This window comes from Crocuta crocuta, unplaced genomic scaffold (assembly GCF_008692635.1).
Source record: "Crocuta crocuta isolate KB4526 unplaced genomic scaffold, BGI_CrCroc_1.0 scaffold176, whole genome shotgun sequence".
Lineage (NCBI taxonomy): Eukaryota > Metazoa > Chordata > Mammalia > Carnivora > Hyaenidae > Crocuta > Crocuta crocuta.
This window is the reverse complement of record NW_027531905.1, coordinates 434436-448224: the sequence shown is the minus strand read 5'-3', so window position 1 is coordinate 448224 and position 13789 is coordinate 434436. Positions and strand designations below refer to the sequence as shown.

Genomic DNA, 13789 nt, shown 5'->3' with positions numbered 1-13789 from the left:
TTTTAAAAGAATGTATTTCTTTATTTATGCAAAGAATTGCAACTTGTTAAAACACCTTTGTGCTAATAGGCATATGAAATGAAGAATAGAATGCCTTATGAAAGTAAGGACTATTTGTATTCAAGTAAAATATAGCAAGATGTCCAAAGTTAAAGAACGGATAAAGAAAAAAAGTAAATGAAAAATTGTACATCAAGTTTGTTCATTATCAGGATATATTTTAAATGAGGAAATCAAACCTTCCACTCTTTTTCTGATCTGATGAGCACATGGTCCTGGGTCCTTATTAAAATGGTCTTTATTTTGGAGGCATTATGGTGTGGAAGGTGGTTTGGGAGATGGACAGGATCCTTGACTATCAAAACTGGTTGCCCGGCCAGGTAACTGAAAGACAATAATTTCATAATGCATGATCTAGTGCAAAAAAATAATAAAGTGGGTAGTTGTTGCTGCTTTTTAAAATAAATGTTTATTTTTTGAGTGAGAGAGAGCATGAGTGGGGAGGGGGCAGAGAGAGAGGGAGACAGAAAATCCCAAGCAGGCTCTGCACTGTCAGAACAGAGCCTGATGTGGGGCTCAAACCTACCAAGCGTGAGACCATGACTTGAGCCGAAATCAAGAGTCAGATGCTCAACCCACTGAGCCCCCTTGTTGTTACCTTTTAATAGTGAATATTCGCCGATGATATGCCATCTCTGAGGAGAAGATACACATAACTGCCCCTGCCCTCCAGAACTCACCTTCTCGGGCAGCAAGATGGGGCACAGGCATCTCACAGAGATGTAGACACAGCATGGTACAAAATGGCATGCGGACCAACACTATACACACAACTATTCAAGACTATGTATTCATTTCACATTCTAAGATAGGTTTTTAGTTCTCACTGCAAAATAATTAATGATTTGTGATAGCAGGGGACACTTGTTAGGTAAGGGGGAGAAGGCTCAAGGCACAAGAGACCACATTACACTTGCTCTAAGGCAGGAGGTGATGTTCATAGGGTTCATTAACGAAACAATGGGGACTGACTTTGGCAAATGAGAGCCCAGGGTGTTGAAGAATACTTTCTCATGGTTCTCAAATATTAAGTGTATTTAAAAAGTTCAATTACAACAGGATAAACTTTTGATTATTTAGGTAGAAGTAATCAGGTTTTCTAAATGATGCTTTAGTCTCAGTCCCACCGACTTACCCTGTTTTCAAATAATTGTTCCCTTCTTATTTTAATTCCTCCTCTGGCAATAAAACACATAATTATACACTCACCACTTTCCCAAAATGCAAAATCCAGCCAGTTCTTAGGTCTCTAGTCCATTTGTTCTGTTTGACCAATGAATGTAGGTGCAGGAGTTGGAAAAAAAGGAGCTACTTGCTGGAGAAAGTACATTTACATAGTCTTTTAGTCCCATTTGTCCTTGATACTCAGCTGCTAGAAAAATATCAGGGATCTTCTTCTGATGCCCAGATTGTAGCTTGTTCTTCCTGTATGTCCTACAATGACTGAAAAGTGTTCACATGTCCTGAGACACAAACATATGCCTAGTCCATAGCTCCCCTTCACCAGAAAAATGTCAAGCTGCTTATCAAACACTCACAAGTAATTATAATACACCTTGGGTCACACAAGCCCTGTCCTTTCATCAGTGAAAAGTTTTTGCTCACATTATCTCTTTTCTCCTTACACAAGTCCTGTGACGTCTGGAGGGGCATGCATTTCTATTTTCATTACATATGGAAGAATGCGGCTGTACACAGAACAAGTGATTTGCTCAGGATTAGACAGCCAGAGAAGCAAGGATTAGAACCCACATCACTTTCCAGTGTGGTTCCCTGCCCAGCAAACTCTACTCTCATGTCTAGATTCTTAGAATTGACATTCACTTTTCAAATTTTAAGTACAAACAAGGTGAGAAGTAGGAAAATGGATAGTGATTGAATAATAAAAAGTATGGTATACTGTAGACAATACACACTGTTGACATGAAACACAACTTTCCCAAGACTTGCTGAATTATTTAGAGAAGGTACAAGTCTGTACTTCTGAAACACGCAAGGGGAAAGCGCTGCGTATATGTACATTTGTGTTTGTGTATGTGTGTCTTTTATGATTTATATTAAATGAAATGAGGTGAAGATGAAGAGCACTTATATGTATATATATAAAAGCAGATATCTTATCTATGATAATAGTTCATCTCTGTTGCCTGAGCATGTACTGTTCATATAGTGTGCATCAGATGTTCCCTGTAACATCCTGAATAACAGCCAGGGTCACAATTTTGTGACTAAAATGAAAGGAACCTGGACCCTCTGACATTTAGTTAATTACACTGTACTGCCTTTCCCATTCAACTCAGTGCTTAGTGCCAGAGAAACAGATCTTACCCATAAACAGAGGACAATGTATTTTTCATTTACTATGTGGCTATCATAACTATTCTTTTTATCGAATTGCATGAATTCCATCACCTACCACACAACTTTTTGTCAACTTGCATTATCTCTCAGGTCACATAAAAGACGTACTTTGTGACTCTTCGAGAGGCTCCAGCAATCATCTTTGAGAAAGAAAGTCATTCCATCTAGCAACATTCAGTGTATCAAGTAGACTGACAAGTAACCTTAAAGCCTAAAAATCCTGATAGAAACTGCTGTTGATACTTCTGGTTAATATAACTATTAATGTTAGTTGTAATCAGAGCTAACATTATGTCAAACTGCTAAGCACTTAGTATTTGGCATTTTATTTAGTTTTACTTTTTGAGTTTACTGCTATTACAGAGTAGCAGCAGAAATGTAGAGGGGTTATAGTAACATGTCCAAAGTTCTCTAACATATAGTCATACAGCAGAGCCAGGCTTTGAACTCAGGCACGCTGATGCCTCAACATTCTAAAAATGTGTGAGCACTTTTACTTTCTGACCAGAGTATTGGGAGAAATACCTGTCTCTTTACACAGATGAGTTGTATTAGGAGACAGTACTTCTATTTAAGGATCCTTGGGAAGTTTAGGTGAGGTGGCTGTTTTCACAAAAGAGAAGCAGCAAAATTCGGTTTCCAGCTGGTAATAAATTTACTTGATAGCTCTATCATTCATTGATAGAAGTTTCCAGGCTATGTAGAGAAAATGACAGACTTGCAATTTTCATGATCTTACTGTCCAAAGGAATATCAAACCCGGAAAGTTTAGTGGTTTCTAAATTCCAACAAGGCACACAGAACTCTGAAACCTGGATGATAGAATATGTGGGACAGAAGAGCAATGTCTGTCTTAAATAAACAGATGAATATATACAATGTTAGACAAATTTTGGCAGATAAAGAATAAACAAAAGAGATAAAAAAAAAAAGAGAGAGAGAGAAAGAGAGAGTAGATGTCAGGGAATCACAGCATACCTCCAGCAAGGGGTGCCAGTGTGTTATTGGCTTTCGGTGATAGGCCAGCATTTCGTTCCAGTGGTCTCGCCCAAGACCCTCAGCGTCCAGTCCTGTTCTACACACTCCGATGACTTCATTGTGTCCGACCCTGTGATTCAGAGGATATCACACTTTCATTCCAACATTCAAAGATAAATGGAGTTTCACACATCTTAGCAGAATTTGAAACATATGATATAAACAATAGATTTTGTGATACGTCCTAAATGATTCTATAGATTAAACTACTTTAGATCAAATTAAAAACCTTAAGTAAACAAAATTTACTACACAGGACCAGCATTCAAATATGAATTTGCAAAAGGGGCACACATAGACCATTTTAGTTCTCTCTAACTTGAGCACATTTCATAATAAAACAGAATGAGAATCGCTGGCTGCTCCTTACCTGTATTGTTGAATTTAGAAGCAGTACTATTAAGTTTAAGTGATATAAATCAGATCTCATTTTCTCCCCCACAACGCTTAATGTTTTATAATGATGCTTGGATTTCTTACCAAGAGCTCAGTACCCACTTTCTTGTATAAATGACCATATTTAATTGACTCTAAGTGATATATCAGCATATGGTAGTCTTGTACTACAATTAAATGGGGCAGGGCTACTACAGCATTTGATTTATTATTGCATAGGAGCATTCTGAGCATACTGAACAACATTCCTGTTTCCTATTCCTGTCCTGTTTTCACAGCAACAAATCAAAATAACAATGATAGCTAATATTTCTGAGAGCTTATTGCGTACCAGACACTGTTATAAGTAATTGAAATGTACTAGCTCACTTAATTCTCACACCATGACCATGAGTATCATTATCATCATCTCATTTTACAGATAAAGTAAACACCCAGAAGTTAAGGGACCCACCTCTACACACTTAGTAAGAGGCAGAGGCAGGATATGAATCAAGACAGTTGACTCAAGTGTGCATGTGCTAAGCTAATTAAGAACGAATAGCAACTAATTAATTAATTTTAATGTTCATTTATTTGAGGGGGTGGGCAGAGAGAGAGGGAGAGGATCCCAAGCAGGCTCTGTGCTGTTTTGCGCAGAGCTTGAGGCAGGGATGAAACCCACAAACTGTGAGATCATGACCTGAGCCCAAATCAAAAGCCACATGGTTAACCGACTGAGCCACCCTGGTGCTCCGTTACATTAGAATGGAATGTAATTTAAAGGCATTCCTATGGGGTTATTTTAACAGACATCTCTAAGGAGACTTTTGAGATAATTTTAAGAACTTTCATTACTTTCTTCCTGTCATTGATGTAGATATGAATGCTTAGTATCATGTTTCTTCTATATGAAGTTTCCCAAACAAGCGTATTTTTAGGAATAAGTTTTCAAATCTTCCTTTTTTTTTTTTTTATACTGTTAGGATCCATTTCCCTAAAATTGTCAGTTTGACAAATGCTCACTTGTATCTACCTGTAGTCACTGCTGTGCTATATCAATAGGAGTAATTTTTTGGTAAAACAGAACTAGGGCTTCTGATGAAAGGATTGCAACACTTTTAGAGTTTGAAATCTTAACTAATTCAAGATTTCTCTCTCTCTAAATAATGAGTTTTTTTCCATAAACTGTGATATAAACTAATTGCAAATAGATGGCATAAAACATTTTATCGTTTTAGTGCTTCATTTTCTAGTGCTTCATTTTCTCTGAGCCAGAGGATAGCCCATATCAGGTTCTCTACATTACAGCGTTCTGGTTACTACTCTTTTCATGATACCATAAAACGGAGAACTGTTTTTGAATACATTAGAACAAAATAAATGTAGGAAGACACTCTCTATATGCTGGTAATTTTGTAGGTTAACATACAGTATTCTTTTCTAAAGGATATATACCAAAAGCATAAAAAGAAGTATATATAGCAAGGGCCAAATAAGAGATATGAATGTTTATTGGGACAAGAGTTTCAAACATGAAGAAGTTGGTTAGCTGAGAAGGAATCAGAAGGGGTGACTTGAGCAGGGCTGTAAAGCAGGGCTGGGATGAGACACACAGAGCCGGGTAACATTTCAGACAAGGCAAGAATGGGAGAATGAAGTGGGACTGAAGCAGGAAGAAACTTCAGAGGCACACTTGGGAGTTTGCAATTTATTTTATGAGAGAAGTGACTCAAAGTGTGTGAGCTGGAAGAATTATCCACAAAACATGTCTTAAAATTGATGTGAAGGCATCAAGGCTGTCTTCCTATGGTCGCTATTCACCTTCCACTCTTAATGCTCATTGTTAATAGTTCTGTATTATGCTAATGCCTGACAGATGGGAAAAGTGAATCCCAAAGAGATTACATAACTAGCTCTTTCACACAGCTAGTTGATGACAGAGCCTGGTTAAGAATGATTAGATTCATATTGCAGCCCGATTGGGAAAGCAAACTCGATTGGTTGTAATTTCTATTGTTATTGTAAAAGGACATCACAACAGTGCTTTCTGTAATGGGTTCCATATGGCTTCTGCACCGCCCTTACACCAGCCCCAGCTGTCCATTCTTGCAACTTAAGAATGACTTCTTTTGGGGGGCTCCTGGGTGGCTCAGTCGATTAAGCGTCCGACTTCGACTCAGGTCAGGATCTCACGGTTCGTGGGTTCGAGCCCCGCGTCGGGCTCTGTGCTGACAGCTGGCTCAGAGCCTGGAGCCTGCTTTGGATTCTGTGTCTCCCTCTCTCTCTGACCCTCCCCTGCTCACACTGTCTCTCTCTCTCTCTCAGATATAAATAAAACATTAAAAAATTTTTTAAAAAGAATGACTTTTTTTGGAAAAGAGAAAAATATTATAACATGGGAAAAATAAATTTTGAATGAGTAAGTTTTTCCTCTTCCAATTTAAATTAAAATTGTTATAGCAGTAAATTACTGGAAAAGTTGTATTTGCTCTACATCTGGTCATACAGGGCTGTTCTTCAGTGAGTGAGAAATACACATACCTGTCATAATCCATGACCGCAATGGAGAGGCTGACCTGGTCCACATTCTCTGGAGGGATATCGAAAATAATAGCCTCGTTGTACACAGGGTTTAGAGTATTTTTCTTTGTAGTTGTTTTCCTCTTTTTCAGTCTTCGACCTTCACACATCAGAGACACTTTGACATAAGGATCTAGGAGTAGTAAGGAAATTTCATTAAAATGAAAGTAATAGTACAAAGCATAAATCAGACTGTAGTTAACTGTTACTAAATAAGAGGAGTGGTACATTAAGCCTTGTAATATTATTGGTTTTAAATTCAAATGACTTATTTGGGAACAATAGACTAAGACTTCTTACTTTAAATGTAAGAATTTATCCTGAATGAATCAGAAAATAATTAATTTCATTTGTGTTTAATACAACAGAGAAAACCTACTAGTCTATAAAGAGCCAGTCTGGAATTAGAATGTGTCTTTTAGTCACAGCTATTTGAGGACACATTTTGTTAGAAGTGATTTCTAGGGAACGTAATCCTAACAGGTAAGAATAATTGCATTAAAGTTAATTTTTTAAAAATGATTTAGGATAAGAAGAGGAAAGTTTTTGAAAAAGCAATATTGTATCATATATATATACACAGACACATATATGACACAATGAGTAGAAATTAGAAAGCAAAAACTGCATTAGTTAGAATTTTCCTCAGTTGTTGGAAAGGTACTAAAATTAGAAGTTTCATTTTATAGTCACGGTGCGTGATTAAGGAGCTCAGATTGAAGAAGTGAACACTACAAATATATTTTTTTATGTTTTTTAAAAAAATTTATTTCTGAGAGAGGGAGAGAGACAGCGTTAACAGGGGGAGGGTCAGAGAGAGAGGGAGACACAGAATCCGAAACAGGCTCCAGGCTCTGAGCTGGCAGTCAGCACAGAGCCCAACGCGGGGCTGGAACCCACGAACTGTTGAGGTCATGACCTGTGCTAAAGTTGGATGCTTAACGGACTGAACCACCCAGGCGCCCCATAAATACACTGTATTTATACTTATTTACAGTGTATTTACTATTTATACAATAGTATACAATAAAAAGGTAATATTTGGTTTAAAGATGTTCTCAAGGAAAGCTATTGATATGACATTATATGATGTCAACTTGGAAGAGAAAAATTTTACTTTTTTTTCTTAAAAAATTTTTTTAACATTTATTTATTATTGAGAGACAGACATAGAGTATGGGCATGGGAAGGGCAGAGAGAGGGGGAGACATAGAATTTGAAGCAGGCTCCAGGCTCCGAGCTGTCAGCACAAAGCCCAACATGGGGCTCTAACTCACAAACCCTGAGATCATGATTTGAGCCGAAGTCGGATGCTTCACCAACTAACTGAGCCACCCAGGGTCCACAGAAGAGAAAAATTTAGTTGCAGTATATTTTTATGGGCCAAAGGGGTCAAATAAATCGTAACAAGTTCTGCCCCCACTGACTCATCTCTAGCTTTAGTTCTGCCATGTTAAGTAGATAAAGTGTTCCAGTATTATAGAAAATTATCCAGGACGATGTGAAAGTTTCTATAAAAGCCTTACTTTTGTACCTTTTTATGAGAAGCAGGTGTGGCTTTGGGAGAGGGTGTTGGCTTTGGGAAGGGGTACTGGCATTGGGGTGAGAACACTAGCTGGTGAAAACACTCAGTGACTGCTCTACATTCATTCTTGTTTTTTCTCCCTTATTCTGGCCACTCTCCAACTGTAGCACCACTCTCTCTTTTATTCTTTCCACCAATGGTGTAATACATCTCATTTCCTTAGAATAAGTCAAAACCATGGCCGTATAAATTTATTTGAGCAAATGAACGCCTTTTAAGCACTAGAAAAATGTATCGTATATTTCATAAACATTTCCATCTAGGGACAAAATATACTTTCTGGCTAGAAATAGAGTATGCAAAGGAAAACAAAGTAAAATGGTAATGTTCAATGACTGTTTCCCATTTATTTTTCAATTTTTTAATAGGAAGTGTGCTCTAAGGAAGAAACTTACTTCTCTGATACTCTTTGGTCTACGAGCCCCAGGTTAACAATGGGCACAAGGCATGATTTATCCTCTGCCAACACCATCATGTCTCTGGCCACATTTCTTTACTAGTAACAAGGATAATTTACTGGGTCCTTAGTGGACTCACAAGCCTCTTGTGAGAATTAATGAGGTGGTGTTCTCAGAGAGTGCACTCCCCCAATGAAAAGCTTCATATAAACAAAAAGTAATCTTGTAATTACAACTTTGATGCTGTCTGCTTGTCTCAAAATTTGATCTCTTTTGATAAATGGGGGAAAGAGTAGAATAAACAATAATTTGCAGAGTTCTTCAACATTTACTGATCCAAGACTTTTTCACCAAAATTAATGTGAACTTTACGTACTTTATTTCTACCTCTATATATCAACTATGTGTTGCAAATTTAAAAAAAAAATGAAAGCATAATTCATAAAGTAGTTTAAAAGTGAAGATGATAGAGAAAAATGTACAATGGGAAGTCTCCCTCCCATCTGTTCCCATACTTCTCTCTCTAACCCTTTGCTATTTCTTTTTGCAAATATTAACAACATAAATATATGTTGTAATGTTCCCTATTCTTACTCAGAAAGGAGCACACTTTTCATATTTATTTTTGCACCTCACTTTTTTTATTCACTTAGTATATCCTGGAGCTCTTTCCAAACTAGAACTTAGTGTAGAATTTTGCTTTTTCAAATTTAGTTTGTTTTTTGTCTTGTAGAACCATAAAGTTATAGATTCCTTCCCTTAGGTCATCCTTTCCTATATCTCCACTACCATTTTTTATTTGTTTAACGCAACACCTGCTTACTGACCTCCCTCCTCTGTCCTTACCATTTTTCCTTTCATAGAGCTGTGCCAGAGTTCACATAGTAAGTTAAAATATAACCCTCCAGGGGCACCTGGGTGGCTCAGTCAGTTGAGTGTCCAACTTTGCCTTTGGTTCAGGTCATGATCACACAGTTTGGGGTTCGAGCCCTGCATTGGGCTTTGTATTGACAGCTCGGAGCCTGGAGCCTGCTTCAGATTCTGTGTCTCCTGCTCTGTCTGCCCCTCCCCCGCTTGCACTCTGTCTCTCTCTCAAAAATAATAAATAAACATTAAAAAATTAGAAAAAATAACCCTCCAGGCTGTTGTGATTTAAATGAAGGGATAAAGGAGAATGGTGTGGCTTTACCTCTTTATCAACATTGGCACAAGAGAAATTTCCTCCAAGAACATCTTTAAGAAACTTTAAGAAGCATTTCTTCACTTGCGTGTTTTTTTCAGTCCCCACTGTTGCCCCAAATCTTATTTAGAAAAGTGGTAAGAATGCAAATGCACATGGTGGTCCTGGAAACTTGTTATTTCTTTGGAGATCAGATGAGGGAGATAAATTCAGCCTAAATGTGTTTTCATACTTGTATGGTAATACAAGCTTTAAGTCCAAGAATCTTCTTTTATAAGCAACTGACTGGTTAGAAGTAGGGCAGTGATGGGTAAATTATGAATTTCTCAGAAAGAACTAGATCAGTAGAGAAAGAGTAAAAATAAAAATCCAAGTTTGTAGTCAATCTATTTGATAACATCTTTTAAAATTTTTTGAAATGATGATGTAAACAAAAGAGGTGATTTGGAGTACTTATCCAAATGAACTATAGACAAATGAACTCAATAATTCAATAGCCGTATATAGTTCTGTATACATGAAGTGATTTATTTGGAATTTGGGAATGTACCCTTGACCCACAGGCCAATCGCATACATACCTGATGACCCAGTGATATCCATAGCCTTCAGATTTCTGCACTTGATGACCGTCAACGTCATACGTCCAGCGGTTGGCAAATAACAAAGGGAGAACATGATTTCACCCAGATCTATACTTTCCTAGAAAGGCAATTGGTAGTATTAGCAATTTCAAGCACCAGATAGTGAAAACCAAATATAATTGAAGATGTTGAGTGAAACATCACTTTAATAGAATATCTGAATGCCATTCTAAATTATTTTATTAAGGATATACATGACATTGCCAGAAAGCTGTTCTAAACAGAGTAAGGAAAGGGAGTAAAGTCCAGCCACTCCTTTCACATCTCCACTTGTGTTTTTAACAGGAATCTCATACAATATAGTCAAAACCAGACTGCTGATTCCATTCATTCCCATTCATTTTCTGAACCCACTTCCTGTCAGTCTTTCCAAAATCAGCAAATGATGTCATAATTCAACCAGAGGCTAGAGCCAAAAGCCCAGCAGTCACTTTTCCTCTTTCTTTCCCTCGTCCCTACACATCCGATCCATGTCTTGTCTACACTATCTACAAAGTATATACAAATTAGTGACTTTCTTTTCAGCTCTATGAGTATCAGGCAATATCAGGATTACTTTATCAGTCTCTAAAATTGATCTATCTCAGAAGAGGCCAAAGTGATCACTTATGAAAGGCAAATCAAATTATTTTACTCTCACTTAAAACCATCTAAGGGCTCACAATTATATTGGAATAAAATTCCAGCTCCTTGTATATAAGTGGGGTAACTATAAATCTTAGTATATCTGGGAAATTCTGGGTTTGTACTTAACTGTCCTGATGTAATTATTAAGAACACCCCCTTCAATTATTTTTTTCTTTTTTTTAAATTTTGAGAGACAGAGAGGAACAGAGAGAGAGAGAGAGAGAGCACATGCACATGAACTGGGGAAGGGGCAGAGAGAGGAAGAATCCCAAGCAGGTTCTGAGCCACCAGAGCAGAAGCTGACATGGAGCTTGAACTCCTGAACTGTGAGATCATGACCTGAGCTGAGATCGAGAATCAGCCACTTAGGGAGCCCCTTTCATCCTCGTCAGTTACTAATGTCTTTGGTTTGGACAATGCATTACAAGGTCACAGATATAAGGCCCTGTGTGATAGGGATCCTACCTATTTTTCAAATTTTATTTCTTGCCTCTCTTTTCATCTTACTCTGATGCAGACTCAGAAGCCTTTTTTTCCCTGTTACTCAAACAAATGCAGTTTGTTCTCGCTTTTGCCTATTGTATTTTCTTTTTTTCTCTTATATCTTTCCATTAATGACTCCTTGGCACTATGCAGGAATCAGCTCAAACAGCATCTCCTTAGCGAGTCCTTTCCTCTTCCTATCCTATGTTCACCTATTCACAGACCCTTTACATTTTTTTCATCGCACCTATCATCATCAGAAATTATCTTTTAAATTCACTTTTTGTTTCCCCGATTCCCCTATTAAGGTATAGGACAGTAGCATTCTTGTCTGTCTTATTGCTACTTCCTACTGAAGTACATAGTACATAGCTGGCTCTCAGTGCATTTTTTGGAAGGAATGAAAAGATTATTAGTTAATGTGGATAAAAATTGATCTGCTTTGTATTAAACATGAATCTGAACTGTCCATGGTACCCTGATACAGATATATTTCCTCTCCATGGCTGCATAGATGGTAGACAAATGGAAATGAGTGTAAACAATGTACATTTAGGATGCTTCCAAAAGAGCTGTTTACAGGATTTAATTAAATCATTCCTAGTAAGACAATATGTAGTAGATTTAATTTGGTGGGAAATAAGTTGCTTATATACCCAGGCCCATAGAAATTGGTTCCTAAAAATTCTTCATGACAAACTATTCACATTTATTGGACTTATTCTTAAAGCTTAGGTTCTGATTTATATAATTTCCGTTTCTTTATCCAGGGTCTAGAAGTAGTAGAGCTTGGTAATTAGGAACATAAACTTTACAGTCAGTTAAACTTGTGTTTAACTCCTGTTTTCTACTTCCTAGCTGTAAGATCCAGGAAATTTAATTGAACTTTGAATCTCTGAAACTTCATTTTCAAATTGAGAAAAAATACCCACTCAACAGTGTTGTTAATCATCAAATGAGATAATGTAAATAAAGTCCAAAGTATTCAACCTAGTGTTTGGCATATGATAAAAGATTCTCTTTTGTTCATGGTAGTATTGCTATCACATGGATCAGTGCCTTACACATATGAGGAGCTCAGTAAGTAGTAGATAAATGAAAAAAATTAATGAAGAAAAGCAGTTATTATTTTTTTAAGAACAATAGTAAAAACTATGTATTTTAAAACAAAAGATATATCCAATTGGATCTCCTCTGGGCTGTTGGATTGCTACAGACCCAAAATAATGAGCAAGATCCAATAGGAGGGGCCTGACAAAAAACAGGAAGAATACAACCTCCTACAAAGGATTCATTCTTTTCACCACCAAGAAATTAATGAATATTATTTGCTAGGTGCACTGGTAGGTGCCGCAGATGTCAAGTAGATGTGACATGATTCTGTCCTTGGAGATCTCAGTTGAGAAGGAAAACAGTAGGCTCTGAAAGTCAAGAAATTAAGTCTGATCCTATTTTATCTGATTATTTTCTTCCTGTTTCTCTTTCTATCTCTTTCCCCAAGTATTTCTTTTCTTTCTTCTTTTTTTAAAAAAAATTTTTTTAATGTTTTATTTCTAGGAGAGAGAGAGACAGCATGAGCAGGGGAGGGTCAGAGAGAGAGGGAGACACAGACTCTGAAACAGGCTCCAGGCTCTGAGCTGGCAGTCAGCACAGAGCCCGACACAGGGCTCGAACCCACAAACTGCGAGATCATGACCTAAGCGAAAGTCGGACGCTTAACCGACTAAGCCACCCAGGCGCCCCTCTTTCTTCTTTTTTTTTAAGTAGACTTCATGACCAGCGTGGAGCCCAATGTGGGGTTTTAACTAACAACCCTGAGATCAAGACCTGAGCTGAGATCAAGAGTCAGGTGCTTAACTGACTGAGCCACCCAGGCGCCCCCAAGTCAGTAGAGTTTTCCCTGACATTTTTCTACTGGAAGCCAACCCCCTTTCTCTCACTGTGTATTTCTCCTTCCAGGAATTAACTGATGATGGAGAAGCTGGAAGGTGATAGGAGACATGATGTCAGAGATGAAATGCTTGGAGTCCAACAGGGAATGTACCACAAACAAACAGAGAAATCAAAGGGATTAATAAAACATAGTCTCATGTGTGGTGACTGATATGGTTTCACTTTTACAACAACCTGTGGAAGTAATCTTCTACTTTTCTAGATTATATCACGTGCTTACTGGTTGGAACAAAGAAAATTTATCATATTCGGTCCCATCTCTTAAAAGTCCTTTCTATGGAGCCAGCTGGAACATAGTTTTGACTGTTATTAACAGGTACTGGTAAACATAAAGAGGTAAAACTGAGGAGCTGACCACGGTACTAGCCTAAATCAATCAAAAGCAAAGAGCATGATTAAAGAACATCTCCAGGGAGGTCGGCATGACAAGCATGTGGGCTTTTTGCCTACTGTAGTAGTAAGAAACCTCCTGAAGTATTTAAACTCCATCAGGTCAGGAGACT

The 13789-nt window shown here is 37.6% G+C and overlaps 1 protein-coding gene across 1 annotated transcript in view; it reads right to left on the bottom strand.

Moving 5' to 3' along the window:
- Window positions 1-312: 312 nt before the first annotated feature.
- The window catches only part of SYT10 (synaptotagmin 10), a 62117-nt gene continuing 48640 nt past the window's right edge, over window positions 313-13789 (bottom strand). The window contains exons 4-7 of the mRNA XM_077774566.1: window positions 10161-10281; window positions 6379-6550; window positions 3400-3529; window positions 313-384 (exon numbers count right to left, since the gene is read on the bottom strand). Coding sequence (XP_077630692.1) covers window positions 313-384; window positions 3400-3529; window positions 6379-6550; window positions 10161-10281 — 495 coding nt within the window. The remainder of the gene's footprint in view (window positions 385-3399; window positions 3530-6378; window positions 6551-10160; window positions 10282-13789) is intronic.